Source organism: Eurytemora carolleeae, unplaced genomic scaffold (assembly GCF_000591075.1).
Source record: "Eurytemora carolleeae unplaced genomic scaffold, Eaff_2.0 scaffold590, whole genome shotgun sequence".
Taxonomy (NCBI): Eukaryota; Metazoa; Arthropoda; class Copepoda; order Calanoida; family Temoridae; genus Eurytemora; species Eurytemora carolleeae.
The window spans coordinates 38,317-61,670 of NW_019396585.1; the positions used below are offsets into that span (position 1 = coordinate 38,317).

A 23,354-nucleotide genomic window follows, 5' to 3' on the forward strand; every position below is an offset into this window, starting at 1 on the left:
ATCCTATAAGTACGGCCTTTAAACTTGACAGATGAAGGAGGCGAAAAGGGAGGGGGTTCGAGGGGATGGTATACAAAGGGGAAGCCTGTACAGCTTGAGTTTTAAATTGAGCGTCTATTTCTTTGCATAGCAACCAGTGTCAGAATTAGTATTGATATATACTGCTTAGCGGAAACACTATATTACAAAGAAGGGGGGGGGGCTAAGCCGGGGATGCGCAGATCCCTGCAGATCCCATGCCATGGACCCCGCGATTAAGGGCGGGGGGCAATCTTGCAGTCGATCTTTTGAAACAAAAATGTTCAGTTTCCTTTTGAAACTCAGAGGGCGTTAATTTAAAAAAGATGGTACATTCGTCGAGGGTGTCCCCCCCCCCATATTCTTATGGGGCGATCCCCCCCCCGGGCAAAGATTCTTGGTGCAGGGGGTGCAGGCCCGTAGCCAGAGGAGGTGCGAGGGGTCAGACATATACACCCCCGACTTTCTGCTAAAATGGGGGTGCACCAACGAAATGCATCCCCACCACATTTTAAATAAGTTGCAATAAAAATTGAGATATTAATTATTTAAAGTTTTCACAAATAATTGTCCATGTCTGCATATACTGTATAGTGTTATAGTGCATAATAGTGTTTATTACTATATCGTCAAAAACAATTGTTATATATAATAGTCCCCTAGAAGTTCCCTATAGCATTGCAGTCTTTAGCAGTCTTATGTAATTCATCCCTTATAGTCATATTTGCAGTCTACTATATAGTCCTTTAAATGTAGGTCTGTGCAGTCCTAATTAAATTAAGTAGTTCCTATAGTGGTGGTACTAATTTAAGACTATATTTAGCTGTCATAATCCACAGTCTTAATCCGATCGAAGTTTGTCAGTAAGGGGCTGTTTTCCTCTTATAGTCTTCAAAAGTCCTAATATTCCGATATAATAATTATTATATTTCTTGTTATTCTTCTTAGATTGGTAGGTTTTGTGTAAGTTGTATAACCTTAAATAGTATATGTATTGTAATACTCATTAGAAGTAACAATAGATACAGTTTTTTTGAGAGGATAAATAAAGAATGACTGACCTGTTTTAACTCGAAAACAAGAAAATTGTTACAGAAATCTATAAGAAATTATGCGCGCAGCGCCAAAGACAATTATGTTGGTATTGTTTTCTTAATTGACGAAATTTGATAAAAAATGGTCCACAATCATGATCATGCTGGAGTCAAGTGAGGGAGGGGCGTGAGGGGGACGAAATATGCTGAGGGGGGGGAGGGGTTAGAAATTTCAGTCCCCTCTTGAAACTGAAGTAATTGACAACAAATAGAGCGCAATATTTTTCCTTTTAAATCTGTAAACATCCAACTCAGAGGGCGTTTAAATTAAGGACGTTACAGTAGGGGCGCCCCCCCCCCTTGAATCTTTGGCGTGATTAATTCCCCCCACCCCCAAAACGATTCAATGGGGTTGGGGGGTTGGGGGGGATTGAGGCCCTCACTATAGGGTATAATTCAAAGTGTCCATTTCTTTGAACTTAATTCTCTATCTGATGATTTAGATGATTACCATGAAAGGAGAAGTGTATCCAAGCATTTTTTGGCGCTTTGCGGATCATTGCAAAATGTCGGTACTAATTTCTCATTTTAAACTTAATAAAAGCATGTACAGACTATACAGAGTATCCCCCTTAGCTGTCTAACCAGAGCTGGGAACGTTTGAATGGTGGATATCGGGATTAATACTTGATCCACTCTTTTTCTTAATCTCAAGATTAAATATTGCTTTTCTCCTTTTTTATTAATCTCATGATTAATTAACCAATCGGGATTAAGGATATCACAATCTTAAGTTTTCAGCTCAGTTCACACCCTATACGCCTCTCAACAAAAAGTTGTGTAAATAAATTCTGACCATTCAGATAAGTTTTACCAAATATTCGATAAATGCTGTGACATGTTTGCTTCAGAGTGTACGTGGGACAGTGGGGGTCACACCTCTGTCCCAGCCTAAGATAGCTCCAGGCCTCCCTTGAGATTTTAGGTCAACGTTTTAATTTGAAAAAACTTTGGTTTTTGAAAAAAATCGATTTTTGAAAAAACTAATTTCGAATATTGATATCGCCGGGCCGGCCATTATTTTACAAATCAAAGGAATTTTTGCAATTTCATGTACAATGCATTGCTCATCAGAAGACAGTGGAATAATATTTAGAAAAGACGACATTTATTCCACTGTTTTTTGGTTTACTTTTTTATGATATGATTTACTATGTAATTAGATTTAAGAGACCGCATCGTTGTTATTTCATGTGAACCTCCATTTACAGAAATGCTTTTCCGATTCACTTCGGTTCATAGAAAACCCACAATTAAAAATAATTAATTTTTAATCAAAAACCTCGGATATTCATACATTGGTTCTTAATCATTGGAAACCTTAAAGGGCCCTGTTGTGAATATATTAAATAGATATTTAAAAAATATATGGACATGATAAGATAAATTGATATTTTGTTAATAAATGAATATTTATTTTTACTATTTGAATACATACATCCTTATACATACTTAACAAATGGAAATTATGGTTAGTTTACAAATTGGTTAATCTTAGTATCATAGATATGTGATGAATTAATCTTACTGATTTATCTAATTAAAGGAAATGTCTGCGTAATTTCAAAGACGACAATGCCCAATTTACATCAGTATCCTTTCATTTATTATCTGATCAATGTGGTGAAATATATTGTTGTTTTCTAATTTAAAAAATGCTTAATTCTGAAACATCCTATAAGGGTTTCTGCACTTCAGAGAGAAACAATTCAATTGAAAATAATCAGTTTTAAAATAATAAACATTGTTTATGTTGTTGTTGTGAAGCGGGCTTTACCTTTATCTTTGCATAATTGTTCACTTGAAACTGGCTACAGTTCCTTTATTATCAATCCTGAGGCCGCATTTAAAGAATTTGAGCCGCGGATTAAATTTAAGCTGCGGCTCAAATATGGCCACTTAAAGTAGTATTTATTGCTTCAAGATTTAAGCCTGCGCTCAATTAAAACCGATTTTTGGCGGATTTAAGACGCGGCTCAAATTAATTAAATTCGGATGCACTAATGAATAAGACAGGCGACAAACATCCAAAACATGTTTTAGATTTGAATTTTTAATCATGCAATTCAGATAAAATTTCAGCCAGTTTAATAAATAACTTCTATATAATGCCCTTTTTAAATATCTAACCATGTATACAGTACATTGTACATGATAAATCAAACACACAGAAATTACTTTGTTTTATGTGACCTTTTTCTTTGAGTTATATTTAAAACTCTGAATATAGGGGAAGGGGGGGGGAAGGTCTTATTGCATAAGATCCTTTTTAAAAACAAAATAATTATGTTTAATTTTTTTTCTTTAGATTGCTCTTATTTTTAAAATGAAAAAAAGTGATTTACAGAATTTTATTTCTATTCCAGCATTTGAACCATTTAAGCTGAAATCTTAAAAGGACTTCCAAGGGACGAACCATTTAAGCTGAAATCTTAAAAGGTACGTCCAAGGGACGTGTCTGTCCTCCAAGGGACCCACAGTTAAAGAAAGGTATGTCCGATTAAAAACGGTACACTTTCTAACTAATGTCGAAGACATATGTCGTAGATTTCTAGCTTGAGAAGTGTTAAATCTCACAATTCCTCTATTGCTTTAGAGTAGAAATCACAATTAAAAATAACAATCTTTTTAGTTAAAAACATTCATTCGTTATCATACAAAATTTTTAAAGGGAGTGAGTGACCGGCAATGTATGGGGGTTGAACTGCAGATTGCAGTATTGTAGAGATATTTTTTTAGGATTCATTTGAAACATATAAAACGTTTTAAAGATCTATAATTAATGATTTTGAGCGCAAAGTCATCGTTCTAAATCATCAATTTGGGTGGGTACGTTTAAAAAAAACGTTTTTATTTTAATTATTAAATTACGACGACAAAAAATGTAACAAAAATGCTACTTTAAGTTGATTAAACTCAGTAATTTTAGATCTTTAAAACGTTTTATATGTCTCAAATGAATCCTAAAAAATGTCTACACAATACTGCAATATCAGTTCAGCCACCATACATTGCCGGCCACTCCCTTATCGTACAATTCGCTCTATAAATGGAGCTGGGTCACTTTATATTAAATATCTTTTAAAGAGCTAGATTTTTAAAGTCATGCTTTAGATTTTTATTCAATAGTCAGCTCAGATACGACATTCAAAACATTATTAAATTTAAGAAACTGATTACTCGCCTCAGAAGACTCTTGTAATCTCTATATCTTTGCAACCTGCAGGTTTAAAACCTGTGATATTTCAAACTTTGACTTTCTGATTGAGCAGAATTAACAGTTTGAAATCTGTTTGGTTTAAAATCAGAGTGCAAAGATGTAATTAAAGTTAGAGACGAATTATCAGTTTGTTTTGACATGACAAAAAGTTGTAATTAAAGCTTATTTAGTTGAAAAGTGGAACTTTTGCTGCTTTCATGGAGGTGCTAGCTGCTGATGGAGCAACATCCTGTACATACCATCAGCCATTGTTTACATCTAGCCCTTGGCTCAGTACATTTAGCCCTTGCAGTACATTACACAATTTTCACACAATATACTTTCAGGGGTATTCCTGGATTTTTCAATTCTCAAACTCTTGTTTTTGATAATTCGTGCAGGGCTTTCGGTTGAATACAAATAGCGTTTAAATCATTTTAAACAATAAAACTCTTTTAGGTTGCCTTTTATTTTATTATATACCAGCTGAAGGGCGCCGTGGAAAAATTTTTTTTTAAAAAATTAAGAATAATTTTTTCAGCGTATGTCACCCCCAGGCTACACATGAGTGTCCACAAAAAAATCAGCCCATTCGGTTCTGCCGTTTGGCCGGCCAGAGGGAACATCTATACGAATGTCTTGTTTTTTATAGATAAGTCCCAAGAAAAATTTAACATTTTGGGGGACTGACAGAAACTGCAAAAATAACCAAATGTCTCATTTTTGGAATACCTAGACAAAAATCAAGAAAAATTTTTTTTTTTTTTTTTCGGAACTCATGGTATTTCCTTGAAGGAAGTAACATTTTTCCCAACTTCGTCGCCAAATGGATTTTCTTCATCACCATCCTCCTGAAATATTATAGGAACTGTAGATGTGATTTTAAGTAACTTTCCATTAACAAAGTGACATGTCTAATTCACAATGGCACCTTTAAACCTTTCTCTAGGCACACGGGCAGCCGTAGTACATTTGAATTTCCGAGCCGGGTCAACCTTTCCGGTCCCAGTTTGTACTTTATCGCCTGGACATTGGGTAAATAAAACAGCCACTCAATGGGACTAGCCGGCGTAACACGGTTGACGCAGTCAGACTTTAGGTTGAATTTACTTTTACTAAAGGGTCAGGTGCGTGGGCAATAGTGATGAAAATATTTTAATTTTTTATCTAAAAACTTTCTAATTTTTAGTTATAGGTTTGGTTTAAAAATTAAAAGTAACCTGCGAAATAACATAATTCTAAGAATTCAACACTATATATGAAGATGAAAAACTACGAAACTTTTTGATACAATTTATCAAGGGTACCGTTGTGAATCATGCATGCTTCTGAACAAATGAAATATTTATTCTTTTATTTGTAATGATTCTAACATTGATGCATGTAATACAATTTGTGAATTTGGTATGTCCGACATTTTTAAATTTTATTATTTTATTCAAAAATAAACAAATTTAGGATATTGATATGATATGACTTATGATTCCAAACACAATAAGCCATTTCTCAACAATTGAGGGGGGAGGGGTGTTGGGTACCATCTTAAATATTTGATACCCCCACCCCCTTCCTCCCCTCATATAACAATCTTAAAGTTACGCCTTATTGAGTTTTCTTACTTACAGAGCGTCCCATATCATATTAGATTATCTCCAATCTTTAACACCATAATAAACCCTTAATACTTGAAAAACTTTTCATTTTCCGCAAGAAAATTCTTATATAAGCCTTATGTTATTTTTCAAAATGATTTATTCTACTGAAATTTTCTAATTAGTCCCGAAAATCGTAATTTAGACCCGTTCTCGGTACAATCGTTTTAGGGTTGTATTTTTCTGCTCAAATACAAAATTCTTAGGACAAGGAATTAAAAAAGGCTCCCAAAGGGGCCAGGAGGGGAGGCTCATGGGGCCGTGGGATAAGGGGATACATTAGACTAAACCATGTATTTTATATGTAGATATTTAGAAAACAAAGACACTCGAGTTTCATGGAAGAATATAATTTAATTAAGAGTTTATTCAGAATCTGGATTAAATCTTTTCAAATTTCCGTAACTAAAGATTTATGCAACAATTTTAACACATTCGTCGCAAAAATATTGTGTAATGTCAAAATGTGTTACGTGCAGGATACAGCTTATTTAACATGTTATGTGTAACAAACTTAAAATGAAAAACACGTTATATCTATATATATTACCTTGATCTATATGTAGATATATACTAATTACTATTACTAGACATAAAAACGTATACACCGACCGGGCCCAATTTTTTTTATGGCATGGCAGCTATAATTGCTAATCGAAAATCCCTTTTAAAAATATTTTACGCAGTTATAGTAAATTAATCTGATAAAAACACTTGTGAGTTTGTGCGTCATATTTGAACACAAATATTTCTATGCTTTTCAAACCAAATATAGACACTAATAAAATTTAAAGGGTCTCTCTAACAAAATGATTTTTTTATGAAATGTATTTCTCTATAAAATATATGATCTAAATTGATATTTTTAAAAATTTTATATTGAAAGTTGAATCGATTTTAGGGGAGGGTATGGGGAAGGGGGGGGGGGNATAATTTATGTTATTTTTTAGGAAATAAAGATTTTGTTATCGAATTTCTGAGACGGGGTTACTCTGTTGTGTGTGTATTTGTGCGGCCTATCGGGAAAGAATTGTCTGGGGATAATAAACATCCCCCACCAGAATCCTAACCGGCCTATTATCCTGATTTGTCTAGCGTGTTGCTGTTTTCCGTCAACAAATATATATATTTCAAACTACATAATGTTGCACAAGAGTGCATTTATATCCAGGGCGAGTCAAAAAAAGTGTGATTTGCGGCGCCTTGTGCAAATTTGTACCTTTTTTTTGTGCAACTCTCCTGTATGGTGTCTTTTCAATATTTTTTGAAAATTGTAATTTCTTTTTGGTACTCCAATGGCCCAAAAGAAAATCAACGAATCTTTTTTTTTCTCTCAAATCAAAAGTTCAGAAAAGCAAAAATTTGCATTCATATTATTTCTCAGAATCTCAGAAAATTGGCAAAATTATAATAAGAAAATTCGCAATTTCCAGTTCTGGGCTAATTTTTAAGGAAAAGTTATTTAAATTCTCTAGTTCCTTTCTTCTTAGTATATTCTAAAGTATTAAATATACGCTGTTCAGTTGAAACCTTGAGAACCATTGAAAAACAATTTTTCCGTACCAGAACTGAAAATTGCGAATTTTCTAATCACAATTTTGCAAATTTTCTGAGATTCTGTGATTCCATTTTTTTTAAATTTTAGATTTCGATAGAAACAAATTATTTAAACATTTTTGTTTTTCTAAACTTTTGATTTTGAAAGAAAAAAAGGTTCGCGGATTTTTTTTTGGGCCATTAAAGTACCAAAAAAACAAAATTTTTCAAAAAATATTAAAAAAAAAACAACATACAGAAGAGTTGCACAAAAAAATTACATTTTTGCACCAGGCGCCGCAAATCACACTTTTTTTTTGACTCACCCTGATAATTGATAGAATCGATGATGTAATATTTAAAAAAATATTGGTGTAAAATGTATGGATTAAAACAACTGTTTTATTTGATATCGTTAAACATATTTTAAAGCACCATTCTATATCAATTTATGGTTATGTTTTAATTAAATAATAGTTCAGTTTCTCATTTCTTCATTAAAAGAAAGCGCTGATAACAGGTGATTTAAAAAAATAATACTGCATTTTGCTCAAATTTAGAAATAAATATTAATGTATTATGCTCATTTTATTTATTTTCAAAATAAACTTTTTTCTAAACATCATCATGAAAAGTTAGCAATCATTAAATACTTTATTTTATGAAATTGTCAATGCACTTTTATTTTGAGGAATTTATTGAAGCCACTTAATTATCACTCATTTGCGCATAGGGAATTGTAACACTTCTGCCTCCATCTACTGCTAGTGTTTGACCGGTAATAAAAGATGCATCAGCTGAAGCTAAGAATGCAATTGCTGTAGCTACCTCCCCCACCTGACCAACTCGTCCAAGTGGATGCATTTTCTTACCAGCTTCATAATAAGCTTGGACTTCATCTTTGGTTAGACCGGAGTCTTTGAAAATGTCTGTTTCAATTACGCCTGGGTTAACAGAGTTAACTCTAACACCCTTACCAGCAACTTCAAGGGCAAGGCATCTTGTGAATTGATCAAGAGCAGCTTTGGACATCTTGTATGCCATTGAACCTGGATAGGCTCTAAGACCCGCTATGCTTGAAACATTAACAACGCTTCCTGAAACTGCTTCAAGGTATGGCATGCTGATCTGGCATATCTTTACTGTTGCATTAACATGTAGATTCATTGACTGATTAATCTCTAACATTGATACTTTCTCGAAGTCAGATCTATGTAGAATGCCAGCATTGTTGATGAGAACACTTAGACCTCCAAAATGTTTAACCGCTTCATGAACTGCTGTGGCGCATTCATCTTCAACAGCAAGATCATGAACACAAACAAGTACTCCAGAACTACCAGCTTCCAAACAGGATTGGGCAACATTCTCCAGCTTCTCTTTACTTCTAGCCACTAGAGCCAGCTTAGCTCCTAATCCTGCTAGATACAAGGCAGTCCCAGCTCCTATTCCTGAGCTGGCTCCTGTTATAAGGACTATCTGCTCCTTCCAGTTAAACATGTTACTAGAGAGAGCTGAAGTAGCAACTGAACCACTGTTGAAGGACCGGAGCAAAAAATTGCATATAAAAAAAATTAGTGACAAGAAATGTGCAGTTTGCTTTATGAAGGAAACACACACCAACATTTGGTTTTCATATAGCTTCAGATTTAAGTAACCCCTCCCTATTACAGAGATTTTTTTATTTGAAACCCCCCTGGCCTTCCCCCTCACCTCCCGGGCCCTTCTCCTAAGCCAGGGTTGCACTTTGTGGAGCGGGTGTTGTATCGTGATAATGTTAAATTTGACATCAATTTATCAAATTTAAAACAGAGACATATTGAAAGATAAAATAAACAAAGGGGCGTTTTCTAATATTTTAAAAGTTATGTTAAATCTTTATTCAAAAGTGTTTAGGCCAGCTATAAAAACATTACTTACTTTTAAATCATGTATTAGCATCACAACTTTATTGTTAAAGATATGTTTTTGCTTCAGAGAAAAGCGCTTTTTCTACAATGTTTTTTTTTTTGATTTTTTCATCTCTTCTGTGGCAGTGCTGCATGTACAAACATGAATTGTTTATGTACATTTATTGTACAAACATTAATTTTACATGGACTATATATGTACAATAAATGTGAATGGAGGATTATCGTTAATAGAAGTGCTATGCTGATAAATCAATGGAGTAAAAGACAAATTTCTATGACTGCTTGAAATACAGTAGACGACGACATCTACATTTACCTTAAATAAAGTAAAAGACTACATCTATATTTACCTGGATTAAAGTAAACAACGACTTAACTACATTTTTCTGGAATACAGTAAACGACGACATCTATATTTACCTGGAATACAGTAAACGACGACATCTATATTTACCTGGAATACAGCTGCCCCAGCTACATCTATTCCCATCTTACTCACACTTTCATAACCAAACCTTTCCCGGCGACGGTCAATATTCTTCCTAAAAGAAAAAAACATGTCTAAATACAAATTCAAAGAGTTTAGAGAGTTAATCATACCGAGTTAAATTTATTCATTTATATGCAAGCACACTTTACAACTTCAAAAAAAAAATTTAAACCAAAAACAAATGTTTAATCAAACATTTTGTTTGTAATTCATATAAAATAACCACTAAATGAAAAAGATATACCTATTTTTACTATTCAGGATTCTCAATGGTTAAAGCTTGACATGGCTATGGTAATCTCTTATCAATTTGCTTTAATAAAGTTTTTTTTTCTATTCGGAACCTTTTAGAACTAAATGATTTGCATTTTATAAAAAAATGCCAATTATGCCAAGTTCCCGGTACTTACAAAAATAGAGATTTGCAGTGTACTGTGTGCACCAGACAAGCTATGCCCGAAATTTAAAAGAGTATCGTTGAACAAAATTCTCGAGTTTCCTTTTTGGGGTCTTAACATTTTATAGATTTTGATTTAAGAGATTCCAAAAAAATTGAGAATATAAAGAAACTAAAAATATTGATATCCACAAAAACTGGTTTCCAAAACAATATCCTGTCTTAAGTTTTGGGCTCTGTACAAAACTGTACAATTTTAGAAAAATTGTGGTTGCTTGTGTCTAGTGGCATAAACTAAGTTAGTAAAGTACCTCAATTGTATATGAGAATCTTTAAATCATTTTATAATAATTTGCACAAATATTTGATTTCTAAAAAAGTGTAAAAAGTAGAGTAAAGTGCGCTTTAAAATAATTATTATGGGAGCTTAATTTGTGATTATTTATTAAAAATAAAGTATGTGAAATAAGCTTTATGTTCTTATAATTGCAAACATTTACCAAATTTTGAAATAGACCTTTTATCTTGACTTTTTTACTAAAGATTTAACTTTCACACTTTTATGTCAAAAAAAAAACAGTGTAAAAACTCCAAGATATGCATAAGCTCAAAGTGATAATTGCAAATTAATTATATGACTAAAATTTTGAAAACTTTAATATCTTTATTCTGCAAGTTTCTGTACTTTAAATAAAGGCATATTAATAAGGTACTGTACACGTAATGTTAAGTAAACCTCAAATAACAGAGTGACATGTCGTATTCACAAAGATACTCTTAAAAGTATTATCTAAAATCAAGTTTAAATTATAAATCCATATTTTTGTTTTGAAATTTTTTTTTTTTCATTTATAGTTTTTTTTTTGAAAAAGTGACTTGAGCATTTCTTGCTTTAGAAACAATAGAGAAATTATCAGAATGAATAATTAATGTTTCAATGGAACCGTTGAGACTCAAGCATGCCAATCTTGGTATGGATGGTCACAAAAAATTACGTTATTAGTCTCTTTAAGTTTATGAAATTGATCAAGTTTGATATTCTTTTATTTGCTTTTCTATTTATTTCTATAAGCTCAGCTAGTTCTTATCAGTTTACAGTCTTATGACTCAACAAACACATGAAAGAGCCAGTAATAAAATAAATATTTGATCTGGTATGCACGATTCACGATATAGCAAACCAGAAGACGTACCTATGAGTGATCTTCATCTCAATAATTTCTTCTATTTCTTCCAACTTCTCTTTTGATAGAAACTGTTTCATGACAAGACATTTTTTGCCATCACTGTTCCTCTCACTGTAATAATGATAATAATAAAAATAATAATGATAATAACAATGATAATAATGATACAATTATATTTTTGACCTGTACAGATCTTGCTGCCGAAGTCTTTCCGCTGGAGGAATTCCGCGTTCCACAATTAGAACTGTTCTAGCCCACTGTACAGATCATAAAGATTAATAAATATTCATGTACTTTCTAATTTCTATGTACATCAAAAAAAAGCATGTATTATTGGAATTTCCTTATTCTTAATTGGTAAATTTGTCCCAAAAGTTGTGTGGTTTATTTAAAATCAGAGGGTAAACCTGTCTCATCCATTCGTTCTTGATTTCCGCAATCTTTGCATATGTGTCTCCCATCATAGCAATCAACAGATTCAGGAGTAGTATCACAACTATAATAATAGAAATCAATAGATTCAGGAGTAGTATCACAACTATAATAGTAGAAAACAATAGATTCAGGCCTAGTATCACAACTATAATAATAGAAATCAACAGATTCAGGAGTAGTATCACAACTATAATAATAGAAATCAATAGATTCAGGAGTAGTATCACAACTATAATAATAGAAATCAATAGATTCAGGAGTATTATCACAACTATTATCATAGCTGCAATCAATAGAGTCAGGAGTAGTATCACAACTATTATCATAGCTGCAATCAATAGAGTCAGGAGTATTATCATAACCATTCAGCTTGATACGCATTTCATTATGCATTATTAAGTGTTTATAGTTACCTATCATAATGAAGATAAAGAAGTGAATTTTTCCAATATATTCGTGACTTGTAAAAGGAACTCCATCCCAGATAAATCCAGTATCCCCTGAATATACACCAGATAAATCCAGTATCCCCTGAATATACACCAGATAAATCCAGTATCCCCTGAATATACACCAAATAAATCCAGTATCCCCTGAAAATAAACCAGATAAATCCAGTATCCCCTGAATATACACCAGATAAATCCAGTATCCCCTGAATATACACCAGATAAATCCAGTATCCCCTGAATATACACCAGATAAATCCAGTATCCTCTGAATATACACCATATAAATCCAGTATCCCATGAAAATAAACCAAATAAATCCAGTATCCCCTGAAAATAAACCAGATAAATCCAGTATCCCCTAAAAATAAACCAGATAAATCCAGTATCCCCTGAAAATAAACCAGATATATCCAGTTTCCCTTGAATATACACCAGATAAATCCAGTATCCCCTGAATATACACCAGATAAATCCAGTATCCCCTGAATATAAACCAGATATATCCAGTATCCCCTGAAAATAAACCAGATATATCCAGTATCCCCTGAAAATAAACCAAATAAATCCAGTATCCCCTGAAAATAAACCAAATAAATCTAGTATCCCCTGAAAATGAACCAGATAAATCCAGTATCCCGGCCCTGAATAACAACCATATACATCCAGTATCCCTTGAATAACAACCAGATAGATACAAGATACAGTATTTAAGCTGAATATAAACCATACGAAAACTATTCCCTTTGGATTTGGACAAGCTAAATCCAGTATTCTCTTAACATAAAACATATCTAACCGGTATCTCCAGTATCTCCTAGAATATATTTTAATTTCTCCACACCGAGCAAGGGTTGTATCAGGATTTAAGAAAGAGGTATTTTACCCCACTCTAAGTTGCATAGAATACTGCACATTACATAAACCCCCCCACCCACCCGGGAACCTGTCTTGCAAAGAAAACCTAAAAAAACCCAAAAAAGGTGTAAATTACAATTAATCCCCTTTTCTCCTATTCTGTAATGGAAAAAATTCTTTAATTCCCCCCCCCCTTCTTGCTATTTTTTAGGGGGATTTAACCGTTTCCCCCATCCCCTTAACCCTATTCCTGCTGGGGGGGGGGGCCAATTTGACCCTCCCCTGTAACTTTTTTTACATAACTCAAAAAGTATTGGTCTGAGGCTGCTGAAATTTTCTGACTTTTCCTACATACCCAAAGCCCTCCCTTAAGGCCTAAAACCGGGCTTTAATACTAACTGCCTGAGTCCTGAATGACTGCTTTTGCCTGTAACAAACTAAATCTTTGTTTGATCCCCACTTTTACTTGTCAGATTTTGATAAAATTTAGCTTTTTGGAAAGCCTATGACATAAGGAAACGGATTGCACAAGTTTTGAAAAAAAATTGCAAGTTTTTTGCAAACAACCTGTCAAAGGAAATTTGCACATTTTTAGTTTTTCTTGATTAAAAATCAGGTTATTTAAAATTTTGCAAAATTTTTGCATATTTGAAATGGCATTGTTAAGGGCTTTTCAAAAATGTATAATTTTTCATTTTTTGGAAAAAATTTTTTTTGCAAACATTTTTACTATATAACTGGATTTTGCGATAAAAAATTCAATTTTTGCAAATTTGCAATTTTTTTGCAGATTATAAAAGTAGAGCACAATAGCTTTCTAATGATGTATCATTTGTCATATTTGGACATAAAACATGGGATTTAGAGGGGGAGGGGTCAAATTGACCCCCCCCCCACAGCATATCCTGGTTTTCAAGTACCCCAGCAGGGATAGGGTTAAGGAGCCTGCTCTGTATTTTAAATACTGCTTTCATGTACCGTTTTTCTAAAATATAGCGCAGAATAAAATAATACAACTTACTCTGCCCCCACCCCAACTTCCTTATTTTACTCAGGGAGGGGAATTGACTGCTTCACCCCCTTCAAAAGGAAAATTGGGGGGACGCCCCCCCCCTGGAAAAAATAGGAGCGCAATTGAAGAGAGAGCAGGCACCTTCTAGTCCTTTAATTTTGATTTTAAATTTGATTGCCAGCGGGAGAATTTTTTTACTCAAATTAATATTTTTTATAAAATTTTCAAAAACGTATATATTTAACCTAAATTGGAAAAATTACAACTAAATGACGGGTTTGGTTTATTTTACAATATTGAATTTACTGCATTTAATCGAATTCCTCCCGGATAAAGTGTAAATTAACTCCAGGAATGGAATTATTTAAATAACAATATTTTAAGGAGCAATGTATCATAGCTTGACAACACTTGAAGAACCAGGCTAAACTAAATTTAAATTTCCCTCTACAGAACTCATGTACATCGCATGTACTCAATGGCATAAGAACAGCCAATGTTCACAACCAACCTAGGTAACAGCTATAAGTTTTGAATACATTTTAAACATCTCTGTACATTTATATCAGGCAAGTTGAGAAATGTCGTCTTATGTGCAATTTATCTTTATCTATGATATAAACCAGATAGATCCAGTATCCCCTTAATATTAACCAGATAAATCCAGTATTCTCTGAATATAAACCAGATAGATCCAGTATTCTCTGAATATAATCAGATAAATCCAGTATTCTCTGAATATAAACGAGATAGATCCAGTATCCCTTGAATATACACCAGATAAACAGTATTCTCTTATTATACCCCAGATAGATCCACTATCCCCTGAATATAAACGAGATAGATCCAGTATCCCTTGAATATAAACCAGATAAATCCAGTATTCTCTGAATGTAAACCAGATAAATCCAGTATCCCTTGAATATAAACCAGATGAATTTATTTAGATTAATGTTATTTATTGTTACCTAACGACATTAAGAAAACAGCTAGAATAGATTCAACTGCATTAGGCATTGGATGAGGCTCCTCTGAGTTTTTGTAGCTTTGAAACACAATATAATAGGCCTGAAAAATGCATACTTTACTGTTCATTTTGAGGTCTGAGAAATATTATAGGTTTTAAACTACCTGAGAAAATCCCATGACAAAAATGAAGAACACGGACCCGAAGCGGACAATGTCCTAAATAATTGAAAAATTAAAAATCATTACATTTATGAGAGAAAAATCATACAACCTTTAATTGAATTTTACTTGTATTTGGAAATAGAAATTAATATTAAATTAACGTTGTTTGCCTAGATACAATACAGGGTGTCCCAAAAAACATGGGAATTCAGTGACGAATAGTATATCGTCTTTGCTATGAATTAGCATTGTAATACCTAATTTCAAAACCCATTATATTATTACGTCTGCTAAAGTTTATTTTATGAAAAGGGTAAAAGACTGTAAAGATCTGTCTATTATGTCTCCGCAAGATGAACAGTGAAGGTGGACAAGTTTACTCTGTTTGTATACTGCAATTTTCTTGTTTTACTAAGTACAACCGTATGTGCAGTCAAAACATAAACAAACAAAATGTGAACATAGCAGAAGAAACTCTTACAGATTACAGCTTTCTCAGTAGGTGTCACTACACTAAATCATAGAATTATTTAAAAAGACGATATCGAATTCGTCACTGAATTCCCATGTGTATTGGGACACCCTGTATACCATGATATCTTTCAAAAGAAGGTATTAACAAACTCAACAAACACGATAAAGATTAGTTTTTGGAACACTAACACTCCATAAAATTTAAGCTAAGAGCTAGCATCCTGTAGACCATGATAACCATAAGACCAATTACAGTTTAAAGCTTTACGTATTCTATGTACTCTATGTACTTTAACTACTTTATGTATTCTTTGTACTTTATGTATTCTTTGTACTTTATGTATTCTTTGTACTTTAACTATGTTATTCTTTGTACTTTATGTACTCCATGTACTTTAACTACTTTATGTATTCTTTGTAATTTATGTACTCTATGTACTTTAACTACTTTATGCATTCTTTGTACTTTTTGTACTCTATGTACTTTATCTACTTTATGTATTCTTTGTACTTTATGTACTCTATGTACAATTTAACTAATTTATGTATTCTTTGTACTTTATGTGCTCTATGTACTATTTAACCTGAGCTAGCATCCTGTAGACCATGATAACCATAGGACCAACCAGTTTAAATCCTCGACAAAAGAAGAGGAAGTAGGGTCCAGTACATGTCATGATTGCTGCAAACAAAATCATTCTTCAAATTTTCTATTTTTTTATTTTCCGCTTACATAAAGTTATCTGATACAATAAAGACTATTTAAATGTCGTCATTATGTTTAGGAACAGATCAGGTAAGGTTTAGGAAAGAGAGTAAAAATCACAAACCTTACATAGAATGCTTTAAGCAAAAAAATAGGTATTAAAGAAAAACCCTTCATGCAGATTTAAGAGTTTGGTTTTTGTCCGAGAAAGCTGTGACAGTTTGACCTGTTAAACATACATTTGCGTGTTAAATGTAAAAGTATTAAAAGACAGCTAGCTCTATAAATTTAAAGATTATAGATCAACGACAAAGCTTACCAATAGCCAAGGAATCCTCTAGTCCGCATATGCAAAATAACCTTAAAGGAACACTCACTAATACCTGAAATATAATATTTAAATGTATAAAAATAATAAATAATAACAATAATAATAATAATAATAATGATGATAATAATAATAATAAAAATAATAATAATAGTAAAAAGTACCATAAAGCAAGCTGCCAGGAAAAGTACTCGAGAAGGGCAAAGAATCATATTTTCCTTGAAGATCTGTTTACCAAGAAACATACGCTCTCTAAATTCAGAAAAGAGTGAGAAAAATATCAAAAAATTAGAAAGAAATGGGAAAAAAAAGAAAAAAAATTTACACATAAAATTGTCAGACATTTTTATTCTTAAAATTTTGATGAACAACCAGAAGTAAGAATTTTAAAAAAGTGAAAAGGAAAAGAATATATGAAAGGCATCATTGAAATTAATCCTATAATTGTTACAGTTCGTCTATATGTTTACAAGCTGTATATAATGATGAAAATGTTCACTGTACAGTGTAATATACACTTTAAAGTGTAGGATTCAAAATCATTGTAAATAATACAATTTGTATCGCACTTTGTACACTGTAATGATAAATAATAATAAACACATTCAACATTATTATTTTTTATTTTTAAAAAAGAAAACATTTTAAATCTTATAAATGTACTAGCTAGAGATACCCGTTGTTCCCCAGGTTCTAAAAACCTTTGAAAATAAAATCAAATTTTGCTTAGCCCTTGGATTCCTTTAAAATATTTAATTCAATTTGGTCCAACCGTTCGTCCATTAAATGTTCATAAATATATTTAAATTTTTAAACTTCTTTTTATTTAAAACAGAATTAAACTGAACTAAATGTTTTACGTCTCAAGGCGACCCTCAGTAGAAAACACTTTGAACATAAATATAAACATATAAAAATATATTAGCGGAGAGCTTTATTTTATAAAACCTGATTGCTATGACCAAATATATAAAACTCCAGACCACCAGTAGAATTTCAGCTCCAATCCTTAAAGAGGAGAGATCATAATTAAACAATTTTTATCCTGAATTTTATTTTTTTTTGTTTGAAAAATAATATATTTTCATGTTAAAAGATCAAAAAATTTGAAAATTTGAAGAAAAAATCTTAATTTAAAAAAAAAATCGATTTTTTTAGCCTCCACCGTGGTACTAGCTCAAGGGTTTCCCAAAAGAATATCAGCCAATTTGGTCCAGCCGTTTGGCCAGCTATAGCTATAATATATGATACTGTATTTCCTATTTTAATTTACAGGGTGTATGATATGAAAGTATACCTAACATAGAGAATAGAATACATAGAGAGGAATTAAAAGAATCTCTCGGTATGAATTTTGTCAGTCCCTTTCAGCCTGAAAGGGAGTTCAAAGTGTACAAATCATGTAAATGTTCACAAATTATATGCAGTAGAGTACATTAATACAGTATGTTCCCTAAACTATCCATTTCAATTTCGAAATTTTAGATCGATTTTTATCCACGTGTGCATGAAAGGCTATCAGAGAATTGACTTACAGAAAATCAAATAATTTTCAAGAAAATTTTTGTATAAAATGATGTTCCAGGGCCCTAAAGGTTATATACCACAAATATGTGAAGTACACCTGCAGTATGGAAACAGTACAACAAAATGGCCGTTTTACACTTTTTTCTAGTAAATTCCTCTCTATATATTCTATTTTCTATGGTACCTAATTTGTTCCTGAATTGTTTCATATTTAAGTAGATAACAGGTTTCAAGCTGGTCTTCTGGGATCTTGCACAACTGACCTTAAAGTAAATATTTTGTCACACAGGCAGCCTTAGTATATTTGAATTTCCGAGCCGGGTCAACCTTTCCGGTCCCAGTTTGTACTATACCTAGCTCTATGGACAGGACTAGCCGGTGCAACAATGTTGACGCGGTCAGAGTTTATGCTTCATATAGGTTGAATTTACTTTTATTAAAGGGACAGAAGTGCGTGGTCATTTATCCAATAAACGCTCAATAGTACAGTGAACTATACAGTCACAGAAGAAGAAGGTTAATGTTAATATGTACAAGTATGAGAAGAGCAAATTCACCTTTACACTCAATAAGAGGCAGTGTTGAAAATATAATATTTTAATCTTCCGTGAAGTTTACTTTAGTTAGAAGTGCGTCATAAGTTCTGAAATACTCCAATGACAGCATGCATGCACCCTAACTAGCGAAATCTCAAATAGATTTTTAAGTGTACGAAAAAAGTGGCTGCAATTACAGTAATACAATTAAACTAGAAAAGATGTACACGAAACGCCTTAAAAACCGTATAATAATTACCATGATAATTGAATCCCAAAGCTTTTAATTTTGGTTCATTATAAAATTTCTAAAAAAGTTTACAATACAGAACAAACCACTTTTCAGACCAGTTTCATTAAAATAAACTTTTCCAGGGCCAAATTTATAAAGATTAATTGTCGAAATAAATCAAAAAATTTTCAACTGACTTGCGCGCATCAAACTGCAGGATTATCAGAATAAATCAAACCTGGAAAAATGACAATATCTTTCACAATATTGATCAGATTAAGGGTTCAAGGATACCGTTGTCAATCGGGTATTGTCATCTTTGCATGGAGGATACTTGAAACTACGCTTACAATCCCGGCGTTATAAGTTGGTATTTCTTTAAAAATAATTAGTAATCTTTTATTTGTTAGAAATAAAAATCCTAATTTGGATTTTAGAAGTTTTCTTTTAATAAAATATGATTCTGCTCTTGATTAAATATTTCTGTTTACAATAACTAGAATAATTAAAATAGAATTTTTATGTGTTTCCTGTTCTCAATAATTATAAAAATATAATAATAAAGTATTAAGTAGTTTTTCTTAATTATATTCACCTTCTGTTGAATTTGTTAAATTTGATCTGAGAGAAATTAGACTAGAGTTAGATAGATCTGAAATTTTATTCAAAAAATGTTTTGAAAATTTTAAAAAAGTGAGAACCATGTTGAATAGAAAGACGACTGTTAGTATTAGAATTAAGTTCATGGTTTTAAAAGTCCATTAGAGCATGAACATGAGATGGGTCTGTGTACACAGCAATTTCAAGATAGCTTATGTCACATCAAAGTACAATATATAGAAACTTTTTAATAGCTTCTAACTGATTGACTAGAGAAATCGTTTATTATCTATCCAATTGATTGAAACACTAAATCAATTGTAGCATTGATTGATTAATTGAAGTCTTAAAAGCAGAGAAATAATTTGTTATCTAATTGATTGAAACACTAAATCAAATGTAGCATTGATTGACTAATTGAAGTCTTAAAAGTAGAGAAATAATTTATTATCTAATTGATTGAGACACCAAATCAATTGTGACATTAATTTTAATTGAATTCTTAAAATTGAAGAAATCATCTATTATCTAATTGATTGGTACACTTTAAGTCAATTTTAGCATTGCTTAATTAATTGAAATAATTTATGTTTTAATTGATTCAATTGTGGCATTCATTGATTATTTGAATTCCTAAAAGTGCTGAGAAATCAGATCGATTGTTCCATTCTAGTTCCCCCAACTCAATTAATTCTTCTACATCTAAATGAATTAATCGGGTTTACTTTTCCTCTATATCTTTGTAACCTCATGGAGAAACTTTTGAAAAATCAAGCTTTGACTTTTTGACCTAGTTTGAATTTTTAATGAACCATAGCATCTAGTTTAAAAGAAATAGAGATTAGAAAAATCGAGTGTTCAGTTATTATTTAAAATTAGATTAAAAGTTATTAAACGTTTTTATTTAATTTTACCTAGTTCAGTCGAATTTTCTTGAGTAGAAAATGTCTGAATTGTTGATCCTTAAAGAATGAGCAATATTATTTATATTTAAACACTTTTTAGTTGTTTTCATATTATCTTTAATCTTTTTTAACTCAATGGTTTAACGGTTTAATCTACAACTGAACTTAAAAAAAGCCACTCTCATTGCCCGAGAACAGATTTTATGATCGGTTAATTTTTTTGAGATATCAAAAAGGAGTTATCTTCATTCGTTCTTCGTTGCCCGTGGAATTTTAAACACAAAAAACTTTGAATTTTACTATTGAAAAAAAAATTTAGAAAAAAACATTAGTCTATGTCACCCAAAAAATGCAACAAATTAGATTCAGCCTTTGCTCAGATATAGCTAACATATATATATAAGGAAATACAAAAGTTGTGACCTGAGGTTGTGCTTGACACCATTGACTTTAGTGTTGAAAGATTAGTTGCCTCTAGAGTAGTGTTAAACAAGGATGCAAATGTAATATTTGTCTCCAGTGTTCCGTTAGTGGTGTTCGCTGGACAGGGTCCCATAAAAGTCTGGGTGGGTCTGCGGCAAGGATGCTTATTGGGTCCATAGTTATTTTGTCAAGTTTAATAATTGTCTCTCAAAACAAACAAAAAATTTTTAATTTATACATTTTTTTTCTGCATTTCCTTAGGTATATAGGATTCAAAAACTAGCTTTTTAAAATTTATTTTGAGCAGGCTGAGGCATTTTAATTGAGATTGAAATGGACTGCAAGAGAATGTGTTTTGGGACACACAGGTCAATAATTAGAAGAATGCAAATTCATCAATTAATCGGCATTTCAACTATTCATGATTATTTTGTACAAAAAAAAACAATTTTTAGAATTTTACTGTTTAATGAAGCGATCCCAAAAGATTTCCTTAGAGTGAAGGCAACCGTTGAGATACAGAAGTAGACAAAAAAAGCAAAGAATTGTCTAAACAAAATAAAGAAAAAAAATATCTACAGAGTGGGAGCTATGCATTAGGCTCAAGTTACTTTCAATGGTTTAATTTGATGAAACACAGCAAATGTGCGGTGGAATTAAATACATATTACATATAACTTCAAGCTACTGCTATAAATCTTTGCCTTATAAGTACATTAAATAAACATAAGATTGATAAAATGTCGTCTTTATATTCAATAGTTTTATGGTTCCTACTATATAACAGGGTATGTTATTAATTATTTTGGTCTTGGTATGATTTTTATTAGAACTTGTTAACTTTGAGTAACAATAATAAATGTATCCTATCTTCAAAAAATTTTGTTGTGTAAGGTCGAATTTGGAAAACTAAAAATCTAATTTTTTTCTCACGATTAAAAAAATGAATTCAAAAAATTACCTGAAGAAACTTTTTCTTATGAATGAATTCCATTTTGCCTAGTAGACAGATTCAATATAAAGGAAAACAATGTGCGATTAAAAAACAAAATTGATTGAAATGTTGATTGCTTTGGAATATAATGAAAATTTAACGGACATTGATGAATATTTAAAAGGAAAAAATAATAAATCATCTTTAATTAAGATAAAAGAACTAGTTACAAGTCCAAACTAAAATTTTTAATGCCTTATCTTTGCAAGCTTTTATATTGTAAACATGATTAATAGATTGATAAATTCATTGATTGTTTGATTGATTTATTTATTAAGTAATTTGTTGATTATTTAATTGGTTGATTTATTGATTAATTGGTTGATTGTTTGATTGAATAATATCTTGATTTATTGATTAAATATGTCCCTGAAGAAGATCAACTATAACATATTCGATTAGATCCAGGTGTTCAAGCAATGGTCCAAACACTAAACAAGAATAATAATTGGTTATATTTCAGAGAAATATTCTAATAATCAAGACTAAGATATTGGGTTATATTTCAGAGAAATATTCTAATAATCAAGACTAAGATGTTGGGTTATATTTCAGAGAAAATATTCTAATAATGAAGATTAAAATTTGGGTTATATTTCAGAGAAAATATTCTAATAATGGAGATTAAAATATTGGGTTATATTTCTGAGAAAATATTCTATTAATCAAGATTAAAATATTGGGTTTTATTTCAGAGAAAATATTCTAATAATGAAGATTAAGATATTGGGTTATAATTCAGAGAAAATGTTCTAATAATGGAGATTAAAATATAAATTTTATAATTTGCAAAAATATTCTAAAATCTTTGTCTGAGCGGCTCAGTTTCATTTTCCATAAAGGTTTGACATAATCACATTCACCATCATTACACTTGCCATAATATAAAATTGCTATCACGAAAATAAATGCTATTAGATTACACTCCTCTTATTGAAGAGCTTTTGAAAAGAACAAAATAGTTTTTTATTACCAGTATGTTCCTGGATAATATTACTAGTATGTTCCTGGATAATATTACCAGTATGTTCCTGGATAATATTACCAGTATGTTCCTGGATAATATTACCAGTATGTTCCTGGATAATATTACCAGTATGTTCCTGGATAATATTACCAGTATGTTCCTGGATAATTTTGATTTTCTCATACTTTTCCGCAAAATCAATACTGGAGGAGCCACGAGGTCACAAAGCCGTGAAGGTATTATGACAAATTAAAATGAATCTATCTTCCCATCAAAGTATAACTTTAAAAA

At 31.6% G+C, this 23,354-nt stretch overlaps 2 protein-coding genes across 2 annotated transcripts in view; both read right to left on the bottom strand.

Annotated features, from left to right (window-relative positions):
- Positions 1 to 3,933: 3,933 nt before the first annotated feature.
- Positions 3,934 to 23,354, bottom strand: part of LOC111705923 (transient receptor potential cation channel subfamily V member 6) — a 32,999-nt gene continuing 13,578 nt past the window's right edge. Inside the window, exons 9-29 of the mRNA XM_023478627.1 lie at positions 22,466 to 22,527; positions 22,064 to 22,101; positions 21,595 to 21,651; positions 21,103 to 21,251; positions 20,689 to 20,736; positions 20,408 to 20,476; positions 19,770 to 19,826; positions 18,591 to 18,669; positions 17,828 to 17,887; positions 17,044 to 17,131; positions 16,871 to 16,934; positions 16,430 to 16,527; positions 15,372 to 15,425; positions 15,209 to 15,308; positions 12,335 to 12,421; positions 11,894 to 11,982; positions 11,670 to 11,743; positions 11,493 to 11,597; positions 9,867 to 9,954; positions 5,100 to 5,162; positions 3,934 to 4,561 (exon numbers count right to left, since the gene is read on the bottom strand). Coding sequence (XP_023334395.1) covers positions 4,499 to 4,561; positions 5,100 to 5,162; positions 9,867 to 9,954; positions 11,493 to 11,597; positions 11,670 to 11,743; positions 11,894 to 11,982; positions 12,335 to 12,421; positions 15,209 to 15,308; positions 15,372 to 15,425; positions 16,430 to 16,527; positions 16,871 to 16,934; positions 17,044 to 17,131; positions 17,828 to 17,887; positions 18,591 to 18,669; positions 19,770 to 19,826; positions 20,408 to 20,476; positions 20,689 to 20,736; positions 21,103 to 21,251; positions 21,595 to 21,651; positions 22,064 to 22,101; positions 22,466 to 22,527 — 1,592 coding nt within the window. The 3' untranslated portion in view covers positions 3,934 to 4,498. The remainder of the gene's footprint in view (positions 4,562 to 5,099; positions 5,163 to 9,866; positions 9,955 to 11,492; positions 11,598 to 11,669; positions 11,744 to 11,893; positions 11,983 to 12,334; positions 12,422 to 15,208; positions 15,309 to 15,371; positions 15,426 to 16,429; positions 16,528 to 16,870; positions 16,935 to 17,043; positions 17,132 to 17,827; positions 17,888 to 18,590; positions 18,670 to 19,769; positions 19,827 to 20,407; positions 20,477 to 20,688; positions 20,737 to 21,102; positions 21,252 to 21,594; positions 21,652 to 22,063; positions 22,102 to 22,465; positions 22,528 to 23,354) is intronic.
- Positions 8,140 to 9,718, bottom strand: LOC111705925 (3-oxoacyl-[acyl-carrier-protein] reductase FabG). Its single transcript, XM_023478633.1, has 2 exons — positions 9,704 to 9,718; positions 8,140 to 8,978 (listed from the first exon to the last, which is right to left on the bottom strand). The coding sequence occupies exons 1-2, from the start codon at positions 9,716 to 9,718 to the stop codon at positions 8,208 to 8,210; spliced, it is 786 nt and encodes a 261-aa protein (XP_023334401.1). The 3' UTR covers positions 8,140 to 8,207.